This window comes from Panthera uncia, chromosome E1 (genome assembly GCF_023721935.1).
Source record: "Panthera uncia isolate 11264 chromosome E1, Puncia_PCG_1.0, whole genome shotgun sequence".
Classification (NCBI taxonomy): domain Eukaryota; kingdom Metazoa; phylum Chordata; class Mammalia; order Carnivora; family Felidae; genus Panthera; species Panthera uncia.
The window spans coordinates 17,243,983-17,269,255 of NC_064814.1; the positions used below are offsets into that span (position 1 = coordinate 17,243,983).

General features: G+C 44.7%; 1 protein-coding gene across 11 annotated transcripts in view; it reads right to left on the reverse strand.

The window, feature by feature from the left end:
- The window catches only part of PECAM1 (platelet and endothelial cell adhesion molecule 1), a 74,061-nt gene that overhangs the window by 36,748 nt on the left and 12,040 nt on the right, over positions 1-25,273 (reverse strand). For 10 of the 11 annotated variants that reach the window (XR_007459312.1, XR_007459313.1, XM_049637653.1 and 7 more), the window contains exons 3-7: positions 22,392-22,547; positions 22,279-22,305; positions 10,951-11,244; positions 7,068-7,373; positions 1,890-2,165 (exon numbers count right to left, since the gene is read on the reverse strand). Coding sequence is in view for 9 of the 11 variants with exons in the window: in XM_049637653.1 (XP_049493610.1) it covers positions 1,890-2,165; positions 7,068-7,373; positions 10,951-11,244; positions 22,279-22,305; positions 22,392-22,455 (967 nt within the window). In the remaining 2 variants the exon portion in view is untranslated. Of the gene's footprint in view, positions 1-1,889; positions 2,166-7,067; positions 7,374-10,950; positions 11,245-22,278; positions 22,306-22,391; positions 22,678-25,273 lie in introns of those variants that run through there. The other variant, XM_049637651.1, reaches the window with a different exon arrangement.

Sequence of the window (25,273 nt, forward strand, 5' to 3'; positions counted from 1 at the left end):
AATCTATTGTGAGCTGCTAACATCACTCAATAGAGCCATTGACAGTGAAGCTTGATAGCAACAGGGGCATGGATCACGAGATGCATCAGTGGGCCTGGAGAGCTTTCCAAAGGCCTGGTGGAACTTGAACATGAGGGTACTTGCCTGCCAGCCCTGGTGTGGCTCAGTTAGCTCTGGGTGGAAAGGGCAGAGCTCAGGATCACAGAGCACTCAGGCTAAAAGGACAGAAAGGGCAGGGTGTGTGTAACACTCTGTTATCTTGGGCCAGGGAGACTGATCTACTGAATGGCTTGTATACCCCACCCGATACAGACTTCTGGGGGTAGGTGATCACCTACAACAGTAGTATCCTAGGGTCCAATGATGCTTTATGCTTTCCCAAAGTAGCCTGGCCCGAGGGGTAAAGATGCTGCTCTGGCTGATGCAACCGTCAGTTGGTCCGCCACATGGTCCCTGTTGCTCTCACAGTAGTATGTCCATCCCTTTGTTGTACTTGCTCATTGCATTGCATTCAAATAGTCTATTTATGCCTGTGAGTTTGTCAGGAGCAAAGCCTGACCTTAGGCAGCTGTCTATCCCCAATAAGTTGCCCAGCATGCGGATGGTACTCAATGTATGTTGAATTGAAAACTTTTCTCTAATGAGATAATACATGTCTGATCGGCGAAAAATATCATGTACCATCAAGATATTTATCATTATCAATAATAAACTAAATTATTAGTACACACTATAGACCAGTGGGATCCAACACATATGCCAATCACCCAGTTGGGTAGTTTCCTATGATACTGTGGACTGTCCCTGTGACTACACTCAGTGCTTTACACGTAGAAGGCTTTCAGTAAATGAAGAAATGAATGAATACCTTCACATGGCAACCACGAAGTGCTGACTCTCTCTGCCCTCTGAAACACAGTCGTCCAATGTTCATTCATTCATCCAACAAATATGTATTTAAGTCCTACTATGTGCCAGGCTCTATTCTAGGTGTTAAGGACATAGCACTGGATAAAATGGGTAACGTTCCTAGTCTCATAGGCTTGCATTCCAGTGCCTGGATACATACAATAAACAGGAAGAGATAGAATATATTTTTTTGGTAATAGGTGCTATGGAGAGAAGTAAAGCCAGGAAAGGGGGAAAGGAGTCCAATAGAACTTTTAAGTGCATGGGTTTGGAAGTCAAATGGGCCTGGGGTGACTCTTGTTCTGCCACTTGGTAACCCTATAATCGTTGGGTGAGTTACCTAACATCTCAGCCTCAATTTCCACACCCATAAAACCAGAATCATGATCCCTATCTCACAGCATTGTTATGAGCGTGAAATGCAAATGTATGTAAACCAGTCATAGAGTTTTCAACAAAAGGGAATTGTTGCTATTGTTCTTGAATTTGCTAATGCTTTCTCACTCCTGACCCAGTCCTAGGACCTGGGTCTGGGATCTAGCATAGTGCCTGGCACAGAGGAAAGATAAATATAATAGCAGACACACTGGCTAACATTCACACAGAGTGCTTATTCTGTATGAGGCTGTTTATAGCAGAGTCATGTCATTTCATCACGGAGACAGTCCTACAGGTGAGTGCTGTCATTATCCCCATCTCATAGAGCTGTGCCAAGGAGAAGCTGAGTAATTCACCTAAGGTCACTGAAGTAGTGGGTGGCAGTGTTGGGATTTGATGTCAGAACTTGCACCCTCAACCACCACAGCTAACTGCTTACTGACTCTGCATTGACTTTTCCCCTTGAGCACCACGCCCCCACCTGAGTACATTCATTCAGACAAGCAGGAGCAGAAATATCCGCTCTCATTGGCCATTCTGGATTCCAGCACAGTGGCTGCTTGAGCCTACCATATTCACACATCCTCCAGCAGCAGCCCTACCTGTTATGTTGACCACGATGCTGCTGACCTTGGATATCCGGCTGGCTTCCACTTTGCACGTGTAGTTGCCATTATGCTCCACCATGGCCATCACTGAGTAGGTGGCCTCATTGCCATGCGTCTTGTGTGCTACAATCGCCTTGTCCTTCTGGATTATGATTTCTGGAAATGACTGCACCAGGTGTGTCACTTGAATGGTGCACTTAATGTTGAGCTGATCTCCTTCTGTGATCACTCCCTTGGGGCTGATGTGGAATCTGGGATTAGAGAAGGATTCTACAAGAAGAGGACAAGCTGGTTGGACTCAGGTTCAAAGCTGAGTGAGCGGAAGAGGCATTTACATCCTCCCCTTTTGTGATCTTTTTTGTTGCCAACACTATTCTTCCTTATTAATTAAACAAATTCAATCTTTTCCCTTAAAAACCTTCTCCTAAGTTGCTCTGATGCTTCTCACTCATTCTTGCAACTTCAGCCTTCTTAGCTGCAATCTCCCTTGACCTTCCCAAAGCCAAAACCACCTTCTCTAGATCTCATCTGCAGAATCCTCTTCAAATGACCTCAAAAATCTTCAGAGCATTGGAAACAGACTCTTGCCCCTGTCCACTAAAGATTTTCTAGGCTCTTCTCACATAGTTTCATGGAACCATGGCATTTCAGCACAAATATTCCATAGTTTTCTAAAGTGACAATGATGTAAACTGTGCCATTTCATGGAAATGCATATTTAAATAACGATATGCACCTCCCCCCCCAAAACTGATTTCTGGTCTATTCTATTTTTTTTTAATGCTGGCTGTGACTGACTAAATTGATTGCATGACTCATGCAGCTTGAAAAACACGGTTTTAATAAAATATTGGTCAGATACCAGGGTGTGGGATCATCAGGAGATGGTAAGAGAAGTAGGGATCAGCCTTTGCTTCCACAAACAAATAAAAAAATTGCAGACCATTAGAGTACACACACAGATTGCCAACTATGCAAAATGAAGCCAAAAGTGAATTTAGAGTGATATACTTTCATTCACTTGTCTTTTTAAAAAATTTTTTTAAAATGTTTACTTATTTTGAGAGAGAGAGCACAAGCAGGGCAAGGGCAGAGAGAGGGAGACACAGAATCCGAGGCAGGCTCCAGGCTCTGAACTGTCAGCACAGAGCCTGATGCAGGGCTCGAACCCACAAACAGCAAGATCATGACCTGAGCCAAAGTCGGACGCTTAACTGACTGAGCCACTCAGGTGCTCCTAATTTGCTAGCTTTTTACTGCAAAGTCATTTAACTTCACAATAAATAGCTATCGTTAAAAAAAAAAAAAATAGTCTGCCGTCGTGGGAATGAAAGGAAACAAAAGCAAAAAAATGAACTATTGGGACCTTATCAAGATAAAAACCTTCTGCACAATGAAGGAAATAATCAACAAAACTAAAAGGCAGCCTACAGAATTGGAGAAGATATTTGCAAATGACATATCTGATAAAGCGTAAATATCCAAAATTTGTAAGGAATTTATCTAACTCAACACCGAAATAACAAACAATCCAGTTAAGAAATGGGCAGAAGAGGGGCGCCTGGGTGGCGCAGTCGGTTAAGCGTCCGACTTCAGCCAGGTCACGATCTCGCGGTCCGTGAGTTCGAGCCCCGCGTCAGGCTCTGGGCTGATGGCTGGGAGCCTGGAGCCTGTTTCCGATTCTGTGTCTCCCTCTCTCTCTGCCCCTCCTCCGTTCATGCTCTGTCTCTCTCTGTCCCAAAAATAAAAAAAAAAAAACGTTGAAAAAAAAAAAGAAATGGGCAGAAGACATGAACAGACGTTGTCCAAAGAAGACATCCAGATGGCTAACAGACACATGAAAAAATGCTCAATATCACTCATCATCAGGGAAATACATATCAAAACCACAATGAGATACCACCTCACACCTACCAGAATGGCTAAAATTAACAACACAGGCAAGAGATGTTGGCGAGGATGTGGAGAAAGGGGAACCCTCTTGTACTGTTGGTGGGAATGCAAACTGGTACAGCCACTCTGGAGAACAGTATGGAGTTTCCTCAAAAAATTAAAAATAGAACCATCCTATGATCCAGCAATTGTACTACTACGTATTTTACCCAAAGGATACAAAAAGTTTTGAAGGATGACATGCACCCCAATGCTTATAGCAGCATTATCAACAATAGCCAAACTATGAAGAGAGCCCAAATGTCCATCGACGATGAATGGATAAACAAGATGTGGCATATAGGGGCACCTGGGTGGCTCAGTTGGTTAAGCGTCTGACTCTTGATTTCTGCTCAGGTCATGATCTCACAGTTAGTGTGATCAAGCCCCATAATGGGCTCTGAGCTGACAGTGCAGAGCCTGCTTGAGATTCTTTCTCTCCCTGTCTCTCTCCCCCTCTCCTGCTCACGCACACATACACTCTCTCTCTCTCTCTCAAAATAAATAAATGTTAAAGAAAAAAAGATGTGGCATACACACACACACACACACACACACACACACACACACGGAATATTACTCAGCCATCAAAAAGAATGAAATCTTGCTGTTTGCAATTACATGGCTGGAGCTAGAGAGTATTATGCTAAGAGAAATAGTCAGAGAAAGACAAATACCATATGATTCCACTCCTATGTAGAATTTAAGAAACAAAACAGATGAACATATGGGAAGGAAAAAAAGAGGGGAGGAGAAGCAAATCTTAAGAGACTCTTAACAATAGAGAAGGGAGATGGGAGAGGGGGATGGGCTACATGGGTGATGTGTACTAAGGAGGGCACTTGTGATGAGCACTGGGCGTTGTATGTATGTGATGAATTGCGAATTCTACTCCTGAAACCAATATTGCACTGGATGTTAACTAACTAGAATTTAAATGAAAATTAAAAAAAAAAAAAATAGGCTACTTCCCTGAATGGAAGTTAAAAAACAAGAGAGGGCATCTTTTAGGATACTCAACAAATGTCCTCTGGAGAAGGGTAATCATCACTAAAGGTTTTTTTTTTTCTTACATCCTAATTAACTCCAGATGCACCAGAAATCTAAACGCAGAAAAAAAAAAAACAAGCAAACAGTTAAACTACAGGAACAGTAAGAGCAAACATACGTGCATTTTTTCCTTTAATTATCTTTAATAAGCTTTAGGTGTGAATCATGAAACTGAGATGCCAAAAAAGAAAAAGATGGACAAATTTGATTCAATAAGGATGAAACGCTTCTGCCTGAAAACTGAGCATAAAAGAAAGACAGATGACAAACTCAGGGAAATATTTGCATAGTACTTGACAAAGAGCTAATGCCTTTAACTTATAAAGGGCTCAAACAAATCAATCAGAAACAGTAAAAATGGGCCAAGTGTATATAAACAGGCAGTTTATGGGGGGAAATGTAATAAGTCAATAAACACCAAGAACATACTTGACCTCAGTAAAGACCAAAGAAATATAAATCACAAGAACAATGATATATCACTGTGTCTCAGATCGTCATAAACAAGAAAATGTTGATAATGCTACGTAAGAGTAAGAATGTGGGAAAATAAACAGTAGCATCAGTTTTGATGGAAATGTTCAACCATTTTGAGGAGTGCTTTGGCAATATATATCAATATTTAAAATGCACAAAACATTTGAATCAACAATTTGACTGCCAGGAATCAACCTTATAAATAACAATGAAAAAAATACTCACAGAAGTATACAAACTATAAGTCTGTATATTGCAGGATTGTTTTAGTAGCAAAAAACTGGGTTGGCAGGGAGTAAGGGGGACAGTGTGCCTGGGTGGCTCAGTCAGTTGAGCGTCCGCCTCTTGATTCTGGCTGAGGTCATGATCCCAGGGTTGTGGGATCAAGCCCCACATCAGGCTCCACACTGAGTTTGGGATTCTCTCTCTCTCTCTCTCTCTCTCTCTCCCTCTGCCCCTCTCCTCCCTCACACAGGTGCTCTCTCACCCTCCCTCTTAAAAAAAAAAAAAAAAGAGGGAGCAAAAAAGCTGGGAAAATACCTAAAAGTCTATATTAGAAAAATGGGGTAAATTAGGTAAATGAGGTAATCCTATAATAGGATTCCGAGATGCCACTAAAAGGACGTAGATCTATATTTCTTGATATGGACAAAGGTCTATGACATACCGTTAAGTTAAGGAAAAGTTACAAAACAGTTATGTTTGACAGGTCACATTTTTGGTAAAAACAAAGAAAAACAAACAAAAATTTTGTGTGTGTGCATGAACATAACAGTAGAGCAAGTCTAGGACAACACAAGTGATTCTCTAAGTATTGGTGCTATGAATGATTGTCACTTGATACTTTATACCGTGCCATATATTCTGGAAATTTAACCCACACCATGTATTATAATCAGAAAAATATGATATATACATAATATCATATGTATACATATATACACACACAACGGGTGGGAATGAAATGAGGTACCAAAAGCAGAAGGGTATCCATGACAAACTTTGGGGCTCCTATAGAAAAGACTCGAGGCTACTGCGCTAGAATATGCCTTCCCTTGACTCTCCCCTGCTCACGAGTCCTCGTGCCATCCTACAGGCTGCCTGTGCTGGAGCTCTTTTCATCCTGGACACGCACGCCCGGGCCTCCCTCTGCTATTTCCTTTCTCTCTGAAGAGCATTCCTCAGGCCACCTCATCTGCTTCTTATTTGTCCAACATCTTGGTGATGGAGGGTGGGTAGAAGAGGGGAGTCCTTCCTCAAATGTGGGAGGCGAAGGCTGGGGATAGGGACCCCCTTCCCTCCCAAACCCCTCCAGACTCCACTTCCTGGTGTCTGACCCATATTGGCTTGAAGCCGTGTTTTCCAAACTGCAAATCACACAATGCATCATTTCACTGAGTCAAGGTCAGTGTTTTAAAAAAACAAAATAGAATAGAATAGAAAATAACAAAATGCTCCATACATTAAGGATTAGTTGTGAAACTTTTGCTTGGGAAATTTTGCACACACACACACACACACACACACACACACACAATTTTTTGAACTATATCGCAGTCAAAAAGTTTGAAAAGCATGGCTTGTAAGTGGTTAAGAACAGTCTTGAAAACAGCAGCCCAGTCAGAAGGCCCCAGCCCCTTCCCAATTTCTGGGCTTTCTCCCCATCCCAACCAGCAAACCAGAGAGTGATGAAAAGGAGAGTAGGACTCTGACCCGTCACGGTGACCAGTTCACTCCTGATGGCTTTAGAGATCTCCACATTGGTCCCAGAAAAGATCCTGGCTTGACATTGGAAAAGTATGACGTGGTCCTGTTCCTCCACTGTGAATTCCATCACCATAAAATTCTGGTTCTGAGAAACTTTTTCTCTTTTTTGCTTGAAACCTTTTGCATCTAGCTTGAGTTTTTCAATTGTGAAGTATATTGGGGGATTTTCCTCTGGGACAGAACAATTGACCGTCACGACCCCACCTTCTATTGCCTCTTTCTTGTCCAGTGTCACTCTGGGATTGGACACTCCTTTGGGGAAAGAGAAAGTCCATTAGTATCAGTTTGATCTAGTGATTCAAGCCTACCTCGGCTGCACCACTGTGATCGACCCATCTGAGAGTCTTCTCTTTTGTTCCCAGAACCCCAGGGCTACCTACCAGGTGATTACTGAGCAAGTATGTTCCCAGAGCTATACCAGCTACTTTGAAAAATATAAAATATGTTTCAGATGGGGTTGGTGCTTTCAAAGTTTACAGTCCCACTGGGGAGACAAGTCTTGCCAACTGATACAATTAAAACAAAACAGCCATATCTATAGGCATTACTGTGGTTGGTGTTATAATTTATTGACTGCCAACCACAACCTAGGTTAGACTTTTTATCCATGACCCCATGTAATTCTCATAATAAATCTCCAGGGTGGACATGAAAGATAAAAGTATGCCTATTTTGAAGAAGGTGAAGCTCAGTGAGGTCCAAGTTTCATCCAAAAGCTCCTTGCCAGCAAGTTGCAGAACTGAGATTCGATTCCAGGTCTGTCTAACTCCAAAGCCAGGAGTTGGGGTGGGAGGTGGGAGAGAGGAAGGACATGTCGCCTCCTGGTTCACAAAGTGAAGCTGAAAATAATTAACCATTAGAATGTGTGGTAGAGATAATGAGTGATGAAGCAGTCAGGAAAAAAGGAGGCCCTCTTTGCCTGAGGGATCAGAGAAGATGCTAGAAGGGAATAGTGCCTGAGAGTAATCTTGGAGGAAGGGTGTTATTTGTTGTTTGGACAGATGAGGTGGGGGCTATTTGTTATTTGGACAGATGAAGTGGGGGCTAAGAACAGATGAGGTTGGGGGCTAAAGACAGGGATTTCAGGGTGCATGTGCACAGGGACTGCTTGTGTCAAGGAATACGATAGACTTTTTGGGAGGGCCATCTAGAACAAAGAAAGGGGGGCGGGGAGAGGTACAGTAGGTGGTGAGCCAGGGTCAGATGAGGGGGAGCTAGGATGGTCTAGCTGAGACTAGATGTCTTGTCCAGGCTCCGTGGTCTGGTGGTCATGAGGTCCACCTCAAGAGTCAGACAGACTAGCTGGTATCCTAAACCTTGCCCACTTCACCTAGTTGCTTATGACTCTTCTGAATCTTTGTTTCAACGCACCCAGTTCGGACATCATGGGCTGTCCTCTTGGGAAGGTGACCTATACTGTGTTCGTACCACTATTTCCACCTGTGGTGGCAGCTGTTTACAAAGGTGTTCCCCTGCTTCACACGGATCTCCCCAAGGGAAGGGATCACATCTTACTCATTGTTGGTTCCTCAGCCTAGCCCAGAGTGGGACTCAATACATGTTGAGTGAATGAATGAATGAATGAATGGCCTCTGGTCTACCTCAAAGACCTGAATAATAATTAAGAGTTAGAGAGGCCAGCTTTGGAGTCAACGAGATCTTGGTTCTAACCAGCTTGGCCTCTGAGGAACTTCAAGGCATGAACATGCCATTCAACCTCTCTGGGCCTGTGTCTGCACCTGGAAAGGGTCACATTTAGCTCTCAGCGCTATTGCAGGGCTTAAATGACGTGTGTGAAGCACTTACAACCGTTTACCCCATGAGGGTCTGATAGGTGACAGTTCTTATCATTGGAAGTAACAATAGAGTGAATGACTATTCTGATGACAAAAGTGAGCACACAAAATGCAGAAACGACCGTTATGGCAGTCGCTGTCAAGGAAGCACAGGGTTCAATTCACTAACAATCCATTAAACCATCCAAGTTTTAAGAAAAATCACCCTAAGTTTCTAAAGCCTGCCAGCACATTTCTTTTCAACAGACATTGCCCAAATTCAGCCTGTCAATCTTTCCTTATCACTGAAGTCAGTGCTGGGAGCTGTTGGCCAGGCAAGGCCCTGTCCTCAGTGGAAACTAGAAGGGCTGGTCTGCATCCCTGTGGCTGTTGCCCCTGGCGACTCTGAGGGATGTCTAGCCAGCCATGTCCCTGACTGTCCAAAGGACACCCATGGGGGAATTGGCCTGGGGGAGGGTGATGTCATAGTCTCCCAAGTAAGCCTAAAGGCCTGACCAAAAATGTGGCCAGAGATTGTATGCTCATGAAAGGAAAATGCCCCGAACACTTGCCTGCTGGTTCTTCCTGCTTCCTATATGCTGAAAGGGTTATCCCTTTCTAAGGATGGCCCAGCTGAACCCCTCACACATGATGGGCATTCATTCATTCATTCATTCATTCAATACTTGGTTACTAAGCACACTTCGATGCTATCACATTTAATCCTCAAAACAAAACAACCTTCAAGGGTACGTGTTGCTACCTAGTGATCTCTATTTTAAAGACAGGAAATGAAGACTCCAAAGGTTGGGGTATTTCACTGAAGAGCAACTCTATTGGGATACTCTGCTCTTTCTCAGCCTCTGCTCTTCCATTCATGTGACATTTCCATTTCTCTGCCCTTGGTCCATTTCACCATCAAGCAAACTCCTCCATGATCTTCTGTATCTGGACTCAAAGTCCCTTCCTCCAGGAAGCCATCCCTAACTTCTCTAGGAAGAATTGTTGCCTCTCATCTTTGTGCTCCCAAGGCACTCAGATCATACGACCATTAGACCGTAATTATTTTTTTAATGTCTCTCTTCCCCACCAGACAGTGACCGCCACCAGAGCTGGACTCGACGCATTTTCATGTCTTGCACCTGGTTTTTGTTCCTGACTTGCAGCCTTGGGAAATGCTTCTTGAGGGAGCAAAGCAATGGGTGACTGGATGGAATCCTATATCTCAGAACCCAAATTTCCCATGATTTCCCTCCCACTTCTGCATTTCTATCCATTTCTACTTCCCCTTTTTCATCTGCCTAATTTATTCCACAATCATTTACTGAGTGCCTACTATAAGCCAGATTCTTTGTTTGAAATACAAAAACGGACCGAACACCATCTCTTTCCTTGGGAATCTCACAGTAGAGCAGACAGGTGTGAGAGAAACATTTGCAATTGAGTGAAACAGTAATTGCCATTTGGGGGGAACTTAATTATGTGTTGGAAATTATACTAAGCACTTTATCTAGAAGGTAACTTTTAATCCTTGCAATCACTCCCTGAGCTGGGTATTATTATTATCTTCATTTCACTGATGAGAATTTTAAAGTTTACAGAGGCTAAGGGACTTGCCCAGACCGGACTCCAGGCAGAACGACTGCAGAATCCAATGTGAACACTCGGCCTGTGGCCTTTATACAAATGCCACGGAATGTCCAGATTGCATAAGAGCTGTAAGGACCGGGACCCTGGGGGAGATTGGTTTTGCTTGGGAAAGTGTCAGAGAAGAGATGATTGAGTTGAGTCTTGAAGGAGGGAGAAGATGAAGAAGGGTATTCCCAGGAGAGGGAATATAGTGTACGCAAAGGCAAGGAGGTAAGAAACAGCCCGGCGTATTGGGAGCATGTCTAATGCCTACATTTGCAGGTTAGGAAAATGCCAGGCAGAGAAGTGACAAGGGTGACGGATGGGCAGGGAGGTCCAGTGTTAGCCTCCATTCAATTTCTATTCCTGCTACCGCGTGCACTATGCTGCATCCACTTGAGCTACGTTCAAAGGCAGGGACTCACCTTTCACCCACACCTGGTACTCCGATGTGGTTTTCTCCTTGTTGTTCAGAATCACGGTGCATTTATATGTCCCTGCATCATAGACCCGGGCTTGGGGAATAAAATAACTCTCCGTGTTCTTCATGGAGGAGACGTTGTGAAACAGCACATCATCCTTATAGAACAGCACCCAGTGCTGAGGCTTGACATGGGAGGTGGTGCTGATGTCAACGACGCACTGCAGGGTCAGGTTCTCCCCATTTTGCACCTCCAGTCCTGGCAGGATATTCATGTGGATGTAGTTGATGGTGAAGGCTACATGCCAAGGGAAGGAGAGCAGACACACCCGTTATCTCAGAAACATCATCCTGGTGACCTTTACACCACATCAGATTGCAGTAGATTGGTATTCTCACATCCTCTGCAGTGTAGTGTCCAGGGATCCCAGTGCCTACAGGGACCAGACAGTCAAGGATGGTATGTGATAGCCGTGGAGGCTATCTATCTAGCATCAGGACTTGGGGTTAAGAGCTACTGTGTCTCCCATGCTTTGTTAGCCTCCTTTCGCATCAATGTCCATGAAGTATGAATAAAACAATCCTGAGATTATAAACATTTTATGTACATTTCTGAGCGGATAGTGCAGTCAAATGTTTCAAAATCCCCAAGGGCAGATGATATGACGTCTATGTGAAAAACCCCAAAGAGCCTAAAGATAGATCATTTGAAATAATGCAGGTTTAGAAAAGTGGATGGGGGAAAAAAAAAAAAAAGGTGGATATAACTAATATTTAAAAAATCAGGATAGTGGGGGCACCTGGCTGGCTCAGTTGGTAGAACATGTGACTCTTGATCTCAAGGTTGTGAGTTCAAGCCCCACGATGGGCGTGAAGCCTACTTAAGATTAAAAAAAAAAAAAATCAGGGTAGTGGTCACTTCTGAAGGGAAGAGGAGGGTAGGATTAGGAATACACGGGGTGATATAGTATTGGTGATGTTCTAATTTTCAGGTTAGGTGGTGGGGTCACGTGAATTCATTATGTTATTAAAAGCATGCATATATAAATAAAACAAAAGGTAATTGTGCACAGATCAAAGATGAGAGTATGTTATGAGCCAGGGATTATAATCAATCCAATTCTGTGTACTTGAGGCCCAAAAAAGAAAATGTATTTTCTGTACGAAGAAAAGATACAAGATAGGGGCACCTGGGTAGCTCAGCTAGTTAAATGCCCAACTCTTGATTTGGGGTCATGATCTCATAGTTCATGAGTTTAAGCCCCTCATCGGGCTCTGTGTTGACAGTATGGAGCCTGCTTGGGATTCTCTATCTCCACGCCCCCCCCCTTTTTTTTCCCCTACCTGTTCTCTCTCTCTCTCAAAAATAAATAACATTAAAACAAAAAAAGGAAAAGATACAGTGTAAAGTCTCATTCCCATTCTTGTCCTGCCCACCCAGTTCCCACCTCCCCTTGCAGAAATAACCACTGAATTTAGTTTCTTCCAGATGGTCTGTACACATCTATAAGCAAATACAAAGATAAAGTCTTACGTACTCTTTCCTGATCTTTTACTTAAGAGGTAGGTCTTCATATATCGAGTTTGGCACCCTACCTAAAGTTTATGTGGCCCATGAGGGCTTTAGGGGCCAGAAATAGTGTGGGGCTGTAGACACCAGGTGTTATTCAAGCAAAACAGGGTCCTGTGGCTTAGGTAAGGCTCCTAAAGATCAATTCTTAGCAGATACTTTGATAATAAAAATATTCATGGGCCATGATGAATGTATATTTATTGAGTCTCCTTACATATCCCCAATCTCCTTATCCTTGGACAGAGGAAGGTCTCAGAAATCTGCATGCTTGGACCACTTTGCTACGGTCCCTCGTTTACTAGTATTAATGGAATGAAGCTTTGGCCCTCTACCAAGGGACGCTGTTAGTAGGGAATGAACTGCATCCTCCCACACACAACATTCATATATTCAAAACCTAACCCCTAGTACCTCAGAATGTGACTGTGCTTGACCATCAGGCCTTTAAAGGTGATTAAATTAAAATGGGCCCTAATCCAACCTGCCTGGTGTCCTTATAAGGAATTTGGACAAAGAGAGACCACGGACATGTGCACAGAGGGATGACCATATGAAGGCGGCCATCTGTGAGCCAAGGAGAGAGGCCTCAGAAGAAACCAAAGCTGCTGACATTTTAGTCTTGGACTTCTAGCCTCCAGAACTGTGAGAAAATTAATTTCTGTTGTTGAAGATAGCCAGTCTGTGGTATTTCGTTGTGGTAGAGCTAGGAAACTGATAGATGCTGGTAAGAAATTGTCTTATGGAACCCGATATTGTCTAGTCTAGGATGCCAACGGGATGTTGTCCAGGATTTCACATAGTGCTTCAACTACATCAGGAAAAGCTGTGTTTATTCATTTCTATCTTGTAAATTCCAACATTTTTCTTTCTTTTTTTTTTTTTAAATGTTTATTTATTTTTGAGAGAAAGAGAGTATAAGCTGGGGGGGGGGGGTCAGAGAGAGAGGGAGACACAGAATCTGAAGCAGGCTCCAGGCTCTGAGCTGTCAGCACAGAGCCCGATGTGAGGATCAAACTCACAAACCGCGCGATCATGACTTGAGTCAAAGTCAGATGCTTACCTGACTGAGCCACCCAGGCGCCCCCACAAAATTTTTCTAATGGATCTTGTTTTCCTTTTGGCTTTGACTGCTAAGAAGCATTAACCCAAAATTTCACCTCTGCTTCTAGCAAACTTTGGGATGAATTTCTGTGTGTTTAAAGACTCATAGTTTCTTTGGCCTGCCTTTATTTACCTTTCACTCTGATTTCCTCATTTATGTTCTCCTCATGAACAACAGCACATAATTTTTATAAGCGGTCCCAAATCATTTTTCAAATAAGAAAATGGATAGCTAGCTAGCTAGCTAGCTGGCCAGAGAGACTGGCAAAAATTGTCTTTCTTTCTCTCTCTTTTATTAAAAGTCAAGTCTTTCTGAACAGTTTTAGACTTTGTGTCTAATATGTCTCAGGTTTTAAAAGGAATACAACTGTCCACACCTGTCCCTTTCTTCTGAGCAATTAATTTAACAAAAAACAGCATCTGATCAGTCCATGAAATGAAACGAGGTGATTGTTTAAAATGCAAGTTGTTTCCCGCAGCATTAATCTTTAGAACTCCCTTTTTTGTCTTTGCTATTCCTTACCAGCTCCTGGTCTGAGGAGCCTGCTGGGTGAGCTCTCAGAACAGAAGTTTCCCATCCATTAATATGGTCCCCTCCAGGTAGGGACAGGCCATCTCACTACTCCTTCATCACCTCCTCCTCATTTTAAGCCATGCTGTTTAGTACAGTGATTCTAACAGGAGAAGAAGGTACGTGCAGAGCCGCACTGCCTGGGCCAAATCCCACCTCTGGTCACAAACTGTATGGCTTTTGGCAAATTCCTGAGCTTCTCTGAGCCTCAGTTTGCTTATCCACACAATGGACATAACAATAGTAAGTGTAAATGGGAGCCCAAGTTTAAGTACTGGGAACACAGTTCCTAGCACAGATGAATGCTTGAGAAATGTTAGCTAGGTTTCTGTCTGCCAGTCACAGATATAAAACCCAACTTGAGTCTTGAGGTCTCTGAAACTCGATATCTACTCCTTTGGCTAATGAATTTTTTCAAAAGAAAACCATTTCTTGATTTCCCAGGTTAATTACAGTGGCTTCTTCAGACTCCCAGGGTTAGTCGTCCCTGCCGTGTTAGGCTACTTCGTGTCATCAGCCTACTGTGTCATCAGTACACACCCGTGGCTGGCCATGCCCTAGACTGGGACACAGACCTGGGCGGATACAGGAAGAAAGCAAGTCAGGCATGTCTGGGTCCAAACCCCTGTCTCCACAGCCATTATCTGAGTGCTCTTGGGAGTTACTTAACCCCTCTCAGCTACCACTTCTCCTCCTATAAAGTGGGAACATTAGTACCTGCCTTCCCTCCTATTTCTGTCTTGAGTAATGACTGAACCAAGATGGCTGAGGGCCCTGAAGGGACAGAGTGTGTATTGCCCAATGCCTGGCCCTGGCTGACATTCTCTTCCCTCTTCCTTGGCACTCAGCAGACATTTAAGGGGGCTTCTCTGTGCCAGGCACCGTATCTAATAGTGGGGGGTTCAGGGAAGAGTGAGATCGGCACAGTTTTTGCCCCCCTGGAGCTCACCGTCTGCATTCCCGGTTCTTCTCTACTCGGGAACCTCCGGCCTCAGCACCATCCCTGCGTGGGCCTCCTACTGACCGGGCCTCGTTCATTTCCATCTTACAGGGGCCCCAAAGCAAACTTGGCTAAAGCATCAGGTCACGATCTCGCAGTTTGTGGGTTCGAGCCCCGCCTCAGGTTCTGCGCCGACAGCTCAGAGCCTGGAGCCTGCTTCGGATTCTGTGTCTCCCTCTCCCTCTACCCCTCCCCTACTTGTGCTCAGTCTCTCTCTATCAAAAATAAATAAAATGTAAAAAAAAAAAAAAGAAAGAAAGGACAGCAGGATGGAAGAAGGAAAAGCATTTTACAAAATTGATCAATATGTTTATTGTAGATTTATGAAACCCAGCTCTGTGACAAAACACAAAACCTCACTGACATGATGTAACAAAAGCAGCACAGAGTTTCGACACCACCACCGCCACCACAACCCTTGTGGAAGCCAGCCTTCAAGTTGCCGCCCATTGAGCCTTGCCCTCTGCTATTCACACCTGCATTTTTTGAAATGTTGATTTATCTTTGAGAGAGAGAGACAGAGTGCGAGTGCAGAAGGGGCAGAGAGAGAAGGACACACAGAATCTGAAGCAGGCTCCAGGCCCCGAGCTGTCAGCATAGAGCCCCACACAAGACTCGAGCCCACGAACTATGAGATCATGACCTGAGCCGAAGTCCGATGCTCAACTGACCGAGTTGCCCAGGCGCCCCTCACACGTGCATTTTATCCCTTCCCACATCATACCAGGGTTACTCTTGTGACCCCAAAATATTGACATGCTTGTTCGCTCCTTCTGAGTTTAGGTTATAAAAGACTTTGCAACTTTTGTCTTGAGCACTCTTTCCTTTTTGGGGGATCACTCACTCTGTGCAAAATCAGCTGCTCCCTGAGCATCCCGATAGAGAGGCCCACAGCCACATGAGTGAGCTTAAAAGCAAATCCCCTGGCCTTAAAGAAGCCCTCAGATCATTGTAATACTGAATAGCATTTTATGGGCAATCTCCTGACAGACCCTGAGCCAGAGCTCCCCAGATTCCTGACCCTCAGAAGGTGTGAGATAATAAATTGTTATCTTTTAAGTTTATTTATTTTTGAGAGAGAGAGAGAGAGAGAGTGCATACATGTGTGCTCATGCAAGCCGGGGAGGGGCAGAAAGAGAGGGAGAGAGAGAATCCCAAGCAGGTTCTGCACTGACAGAGCATGAACGCATGAACCGTGAGGTCATGATCTGAGCAGAAATCAAGAGTCGACTTAACTGACTGAGCCACCCAGGTGCCCCATAAATCATTATCTCAAGCCACTAAATTCCGGGGTAATTTGTTAAGCAGTAGTACACCACTCAACTAATCTTTAAAAATCTCTACCTGATTATTAAGATAATACTGAAAACATTGTCCTCTTTGTGAATAAACTGTCCAGGAAGAGCCAAGCTGGATTACCATGTATAGGTCTCACTATTTACGCAACAGAGTGAGTGTTCACATCTGGGCTCCCTGGGCCTCCTGAGGCTCATGGGTAGGTGGTAGGGGACCCACGAACCACCTTCGAGTAGATGCAAGTGTGCATTTGTTCTAGAGAAAAGGATCCACGGCTTTCTTTACCGAACCATTGTGATGAACGATTGGGGTTAGGCAGCAGCCTAAATAGGTCAGATCTTTTCAACCTGGACAGATGAAGGCTGATGGAGGGGGATCCATGGTAACAAGGTCACCACAGCCCAGATAAGGGACCATCATGCCAAATGCCCAGACCCTGAAAGAAGGGGCTGCTTCCTTGTACCTCGAGCTCCCCGTGAGCGGATGCTCACGTTTCTTGGGAAGATGAGGCATCATGACTCAGCCAGTGTCTTGGCCAACATGGAAATGACTCAGAAATGGGGGGAGGAAAGGTGCCCCCCCATTGTAGTCAGGAAAATTACAGGGAGCCGGTTAGCAGGGAGCCCCTGATGAACTTTGGTGCTCAGCGGAGAATGCACGGACCCATCTCATCTGAATCTCAAGCATCTCCAAGTTCAGTTGGGGTCTCCTTCAGTGAAACATTTAGTGAGCACCTATGTCAGGTGCTGGGATTACAAGATGAGTAAGAAATCATCCCCTCTGTCCTAGACCATATGGGCTGATGGGGACCTAGATGACCAAAGTACAATGAATTAAGCACCAAATAAAAAAAAAAAAAAAAAAAAAAAAAGGTGGCTCTAGGGAGGCCAAGGAAAGTGTGAAGGAAGTGACCCTTGAACCAAAGCTTGAATCAGGCCAAGAACGGGTGGTGGGTGCTCCAGGCAGGAGAACAGCATGTTCCAGGGCACAGGGGCATGAAAGGTCACATGTTTGGTATTTTCATGGTAAGGATCTTTGCTGCAAACATTTTCAACACATAACTAATTTGTCTTAAAGCCATTTGGCCATAAAAGATAAAATCACGGAAAAGAAAAGAGGGACATTCATGTAAGAGGACATAACAAAACATGAAAAATGAACAACAAAATCAGAAAAACTATTATAAAAAAATAATTGAATACATTTAAAATGTGTGTAGATTCATGCCAATTCTATGTAAATAACTGATTTTATTTCGTGGATTATACCTAAGTATTTGTCTTCAAAGTCTTTCGTTCATAGTGTTATACTTTTTTTTTTTTTTTTTTTGCTTATTGATGGGTCTCCTCATTCTTTCTTTACTAAAGCTTCTTCCTCATTAAGAGAGGTATAGTTTTGAGGTGCCTGGCTGGCTCAGTTGGTAGAGCATCCAACTCTTTTTTTTTTTTAAATAATTTTTTTAACGTTTGTTTATTTTTGAGAGATAGTGCAAGTGGGGGAGGGGCACAGAGAGAGATGGAGACACAGAATCCCAAGCAGGCTCCAGGCTCTGAGCTGTCAGCACAGAGCCAGACGCGGGGCTCGAACTCATGAACCTTGGGATCATGACCTGAGCCGAAGTAGGATGTTTAACTCACTGAGCCACCCAGATGCCCCTAGAGCATCCAATTCTTAATCTCTGGGTCATGAGTTCAAGCCCCACATTGGGTGTAGAGCCTCCTTAAAAAAACGTAAAAGAGAGAGAGAGGTATAGTTTCCAAATACTAGGACGCATATTTGTAACAGAGTTTTGTACTACACTGTGAAAGTGTATTGCCTCCTATCCTGTTGTTTGTTCTTGGAAGATTGTCACATGTCCATTGATAGCTGTTCCAAAGTTCTATGGGAAGTGTGGGTTCAAAATTCTACACGACTGTATAGACCATCATGAAGACTAAGATTTATAGAACATAAAAACAGAGCACCATGTGAATGGAGAAATGAAACCAAACTCAACCAGTTGTTAAAACCAGCTGTCAACCAATTATTTTTTTAGCCTTGCATGACAAAACTACCTTCCAGCCTAGTAGTTATGCAGCAAAAATGCTTATAGCAAAGATGTTTACGGCAAAACTACCTAGAACCAAGACATCAATGTATTCTGGGCACATACAATTACAGAAACCAGAATGTGGGGCCCGAGGGTGCCAGGCAAGCTAGGTAGGAGGTGCCAGAATGGAGGGTGTTTCTTAGGGTGCTGACAAGCTGCCTAAGGGTATTTGGCGGGGGGTGGGGGGAGGTTGGGGTGACAGAATGACATTGGAGCTTTAGAAAGATCACTATAGGTGGTGACTGGGTGGCTCAGTGAGTTAAGCATCCAACTTCAGCTCAGGTCATGATCTCACAGTTCATGAGCTCGAGCCCTGCATCGGGCTCTATGCTCATGGCTCAGAGCCTGGAACCTGCTTTGGATCCTGTGTCTCCCTCTCTCTTTCTGCCCCTCCCCTGTTCGTGCTCTGTCTCTGTCTCTCTCTCTCAAAAACAAATAAACATTAAAAAAATAAAATTTAATTTAAAAAAATAAAGTAAAAAAAAGAAAGATCACTATGGGCTGGAGGGAGAGACCAGAGGCCTATAAACATCCTGGACCATGGTTCAGGGCTGAGTGGGGGAGACTGGGATAAAAGGAAGGGAAAGGGCCAAGGCTGACCAAGGAGTACGACCACAGAGCAGGCAATGTGGAGCAAGCTGGCATCTACAAAGACTGTGGTGGGGCAGGTGCAGTGAGACTGGGGGAAGGGGTAGACTTGAGAATATTGAATGGATGAGAAAGGACTTTTTTTTCTGGGGTGATGAAAATATTCTGGAACTAGACAGTGGAGATGTTTGCACCACATTATGAATGTACTGTCATTAATAATAGAGGCGGAGGGTTTGTCAGAGGGGTGGGAGAACACCAAGGAAGAGTCTAGAAGGTCAAGGAAGGAGGCTTTGTGCAAAGGCAGCAAAGGGGTCCAGAAAGGTGAGGGACGGGAGTGTTCGTGGCATTTGGTAGTACAAGGTCTTTGGTGAGCCCGTAATGAGAGGATTCTGGTGGCAGCGGGGTGTGGGGGCTAAAACCAGAGCACTAAGTGAGGGCAGGCTAAGAGCTGAGGAAGCAGAGACTGCAGTTATAAAGCAGCCTTGACAGAAATTTGAGGAAGGGAGCGGATTCATGGGGGGGGGGGGGGGGGGGACACAAGATAATGAAGGGAGGTGTGTTGTTTGTGTTTTTTCTTTTTCCTAAAAACAAAAACAAACAAACCAAAAACTACCATTTGTGTTTGTAGACTGAGGAGAAAGAGCCCGAACGGAGTGGGAAACAGAGATCCTAAAAGTGGAGTGGTGGACTAAATAAATGATAGAGCGAGGGGCACCTGGGTGGCTCAGTCGGTTGAGCGTCTGACTTCAGCTCAGGTCGTGATCTTGCATTCCGTGGGTTCGAGCCCCTTCTCGGGCTCTGTCCTGACAGCTCGGAGCCTGGAGCCTGCTCTGGATCTGTGTCTCGCTCTCTCTGCCCCTCTCCCACTTGTGCCCTGTGTCTCTCTCTCTCTCAAAAATAAAAATAAACATAAAAAAATATTTTTAAAAAAATGGTAGAGGGAGATCGGGGCGGATGAGCGATGGGCTCAGAGCCCAGGTGGACAGGCTGGCCCCGTTCAGCCACAGGGACTGACATCTCTGAAGCAGGGAGGGAAGCTGGGAGGATGGGTGGGGAGACAGATAAGCCTGTAGACAGGGCCGGGCGGGAACTAGAGGGAGTTCCCTGCAGACAGCAGTGTTTTCTAGGTGAAGGATGGAGCTGAGGTCATCTCCTGAGGCAGGCAGGCGGGCTGGGGCTGAGTGGGGGAGACTGGGATGAAAGGAAGGCAAAGGGCCAAGGCTGACCAAGCAGTACGACCACAGAGCAGGCAATGTGGAGCAAGCAGGCGTCATGCGTGTCAAACGTGTGGTCAGCACGGTCTTGGGTGACCTGAGGAACAGGAGACCCGGTCCTAGTCTTCACTCTGCTAACACCCAGCATTGACCACACACAAGTACCTCATGGCCCCCGAGCCTCCGTCTCCTCAAGTGTAAAACAAGGTGATGGCCTGAGGAAGCAGTGGGAGAGTCTCCCTGCTCCAAGTCCTATGGTTCTGAGGTCTTCCCTGGATACAGAGGCCTTTCTCCAGGAACCCTGGGAAGGGAGTGATACCCTCCCATGTGAGGTAGGGAGGTGGGAGAGACTGGAGGTCCTGGGAAGCAGAAGCCCAGCAACCTGCATGTTTGCAGGGCATGGTGTGGACGAGAGCTGAGGTATGTGAACAGCAACGGACAGACAGGGGCAGTGCAGGAGCCATGATTGTGGAGGGCTAAGACCAGATACTAAACCATTGTCAGTCATTGCATGCCATGCAGGTAAGTCACTTCCTTTTATCTAATCTCATCCTCATACAGACTCTATGGGATCAATTCTCTTATCATCCCCATTCTACAGATTGGGGAGAAAAGGCTCAAAGAGGCAAAGTGAAAGTGGCTTTAAAGATCTGAGTTGGGGGGCGCCCGGGTGACTCAGTTGGTTGAGCCACTGACTTCGGCTCAGGTCATGATCTCGAAGTTTGTGAGTTCGAGCCCCGCGTCGGGCTCTGTGCTGACAGCTCAGAGCCTGGAGCCAACTTCAGATTCTGTGTCTCCCTCTCTCTCTACCCCTCCCCTGTTCATGCTCTGTGTCTCTCTGTCTCTCAATAATAAATAAACGTTAAAAAAAAATTTTTTTTTTTAAAAGATCTGAGTTGGGCCTCTGGCTCTAGACGGAGAGCCATATTTTACACAGTGAAAGTTCTAGTGCCAATGCCCTGCTAACTGGCTCTCACCTGGGCGAGTTGGTTATTTCTTGGAGTCATAGAGACATCATCGGTCCATTAGGATGCTTACAAAGATCAGGGATATCCTGTCTCCATGAGTTGCCCTGGGAGTCAAATGCCCACTAGAGCACATGGACAGGAGACCAGCAGACTGGCTTTGTTAGTAGCCTCACTGGCCAATCCCAGAGCCACTGCTCCAAGCCTGGGCTCAGCAAACTACCATCATCCGCGCACATCATCTCCAAAGAAATATACAACTGTCTGCAATCCAGTCAACCCCGTTCTTTTGCCGAGCGACAAGGGGATCCTCTTCTGTGGGCTCTCCCTCCATTTAGCCTCAGACCCCGTCAAGCATCTGATCTTGTCTTAAAGATTCAAAATTAGCTCTAAAGTGGATGATAAACCAGACTTCCAAAATAGGCAGAAGCAACCCCCCTTCCTGTCCACAAGCACAAAACATTACAATTATCATAGCCTCCCAGGCCGATGGGAAGTGAAATCCAGGATGTTTCAGATCATTTAGAAGAAAAGTCGTAACAACAATTTATGTTCTGTCTTCAAGAATCTAACAAATTGATTATGTCTCACTTGAACAAAAACAATGGGGCATAGGGGAGAATATGAAATTAAGAAATTTATGGTAAAACAAGTAATGAAATCACTCCTTTTTTATCACTTCCCCAATCCTCACAAATAGCAATGCACTTGTTTCTAGAGAAAATGTATGCGACTCCTAGAACACGCTGATTAGAACTTGGCTTAGAAGAAGCATTTTATTCTAAAAGCCTTCTAAAAATGCCAGAAAGAAATAGACTTTAGCTCTCAATATTTTTCTCAGTTGTTATAAACATGAAACCCAAGCAATTCGTTGTGAGTTTTAAGAATCCTGAAAAGACACAGTGAAGCTAGGTAGAAACTGTACAACTTACGGTTTTCTTGTCCTTCAAGGCCTGGACCTGGAAAAGACAGAAGAAATATGTTCATTTCCTCAGCTTTGATTCTCATGAAGTTTAAGGACTGTGGAAAGAGAATAAAAACTCACAAAGCATAAGTGCCAGCAGCACTCCGAGCCACATCTTGCCGTCTTGGGCTGTCTCCAGCTGCATCCTGAGAGCAAAGACTTCAGGCAGTTAGTTCTGCCTTTGGCCCATGCCCCTGGGGCAGAAGACACTTCCCTCGTGGCACAGATAAATCTGCCCTGTGAAAGTAGAGAAAAGCACTCTAGTAACTTCTGGCACCACAAGCAGAGACTGACTATAGTGCTGATCAGGTAATGGCTGCCATTGCTGGAAACTGGAAACAATGAAGCATGGGGCGGCCCGATATCCCCTCAGGAAATGACTGGCCTTCCTGAGGGGGCCGCTGAATGCAGACTCTTTGTTTTAAAGTTACAAGTGACATTTGCCTTAGTGCTCCTGACCCTCCTGTCTCACCTGGGTTTAGAGCCCCTTCTCACGGCAGGGTGAGAGGCTTCTTCCCTCTTTCCAACCTCTACCCAAAGGACTTCTCTCTTTGGACACCCAACAAGATCTCTTGATTTTCCTGAGCCATTTCCCCCACCCTGCCACCCCAAACCCAATGGGCCTGTCTACACAGCATAAGTTTGGACCTCCTGCCTTTTCTGGCAATGCTATCGGACAGGGCTGACTTTTCCAGAAAATTGCAGGTTCACCAGACAGACCTGCCACCTTGGGGAAAGCTCAGCTTGGAACTTGCTGGACCTAGGAGGCTCTCCCTGGCTTCTGCGGTTGGTTTCAGCATGAAGGAAGGCAGCTCTTTGCGGTATCCATGCCTTCTGGTGGTTCCCCTCCAGCCTGTGCCTTTAAACATCAGAGTATATCAGGCCACAGGGAGCTTTCTGAGACATAAATCAGGTCCTTTCACTCCCCTGCTTGAAACCTTGGAATGGCTCCCCACTGCTCTCCAGGGAAAGTCAGTTTATAATCCTCCACAATCTGGCCCTTGCTTACCTCTCCAGCCGGGTCTGTCACCCATTCTCTCCTTGCCCCTATATTCTGGTTGCTAGAATTTATAGTTCCCAGAACACATCACGTGTCTGGGCCTTTACCTTTGCCATACCCCTCCCTAGAGTACTCATCCCCTCTCCTTTTCCGACCTATTCCTACCCAGGTGTCGTAACTCAGTTTAGGTATCCACTCTTCCAGAATTCTCCTCTGTCTCTCCCACACTGAACCACCCTTTCTCCGCATCCCTGTCTACATTCCTCACCCCCCTGGGCTTCCCTGGCTGAGACATGTTCTACAGTATGCGATAATGGCCTGTTCTCACCCACGTGGACAGGACGGCTGGCTGGCTGCATGATCGCAGGGACAGTGTCTGGTCAAAAAACATTAATAGAGTGGATGATCGGGTGAATGAAAACAAGTTAACAGTATTGTCTGAATTAGACTATTACTGCCTTGAGGTCTGAGGGCAGTGTTGTTTCTGAAATGCTACTCTCTGATACTGACACAGGGTAAATCTAAGTCAGGTTCAAACTGGGACAATGGAAACCAAAGACTTCTCTGCTGCAGGGCAAATACCAAGAAGGGATGGCTTCCAGCTAGAAAACAATTCCTCTCTCTGATCTACAGTTCAATGGAAGTGATGATAAGAGCTGTGAAAGAACAATGTAACACAACAGAACTTTTTCTATTGTGCTATTTACTTTTGTTGTTTTGTATCCTCTATCCCCCTCCCCACTGTAAACTCTCTTCTTAAGCAACCTACTGGAAACCCCCCCTCCCCCCCTCCCCGCGCCCCACCCATCTACCAAATTTCTACTTGGCAAGAAAAAAAGAAACACCATGAATCCTCAAATAAAGGTTGGCTTCAAAGATAACTTTTGTATACTGTGGAGTAACCAGCTTGTGCTTCTCAAGGTGACTTTCAAGCAATGGTGATAAATGTCCCACCCGATGCCCCTAAGTTCCAAAGTAAACTTCTAAAACTTAGTCATTGTTTCATATACAATGCTAATAGTTTTAGCACACCATGAGAAAATAAAGCTTCCTTTCAAAATAAATGCTAATATTTTATTGATTTAATGTCTATTCATTTTTGAGAGAAAGTAAGAGAGAGTGAGCAGGGGAGGGGCAGAGAGAGAGGGAGACAGAGGATCCGAAGCAGGCTCTTCACACAGCCCAAAGAGGGACTCAAACCCATAAACTGTGAGATCAGGACTGGAGCCGAAGTCAGACACTTAAACGACTGAGCCAGCCAGGCGACCTAAAATAAGTGTTGATAGTTTATTTTATTATTTTTTTAATTTTTATTTATTTATTTTGAGAAAGACAGAGACAACGTGAGTAAGGGAGGAGGAGAGAGAGGGAGAGAGAATCCCAGGCAGTTTCCACATGTCAGCTCAGAGCCCGACATGGGGCTTGAACCCACGAACACGTGAGTGAGATCATGACCTGAGCCGAAACTGAGAGTCGGATGCTTAATTGACTGAGCCAGGCAGGTGCCCCAATACTTTAAAAGAAAAGCAGAAAAAACTATATCCCCCAACTCACACCATGTACCAGAATAAATTCCAAATGGACTGACCCTCTGAAGGTATGAACAAAACCGTAGAAGATCTAGAAGAAAACGTGAAAGAATTCCTCATGACCTCAAAATGGCAAAGGCTGGTTCAAGTAGGACTTAAAATCCAGAAGTTATAAAATAAGACTGACAAATTATACTCCATGAAAAAAAAAGTTCTACTTTGCCCCTCCCCCCCCCAAAAAAGGTCAGTCAAGAGAAAAAATACAAACTGGAAAAAATATTTGCAATTCACATCATCGACAAAGAGCTAACCTCTCTAATACATAAATGAACATGTAATCTCTCTAATATCCACCCCACAGGCACCATTCCGCATTGCAAACACCTGCTTTCTGTCACTATAGGTTAGTTTGTATTCTTAGAATTTTATAAAAA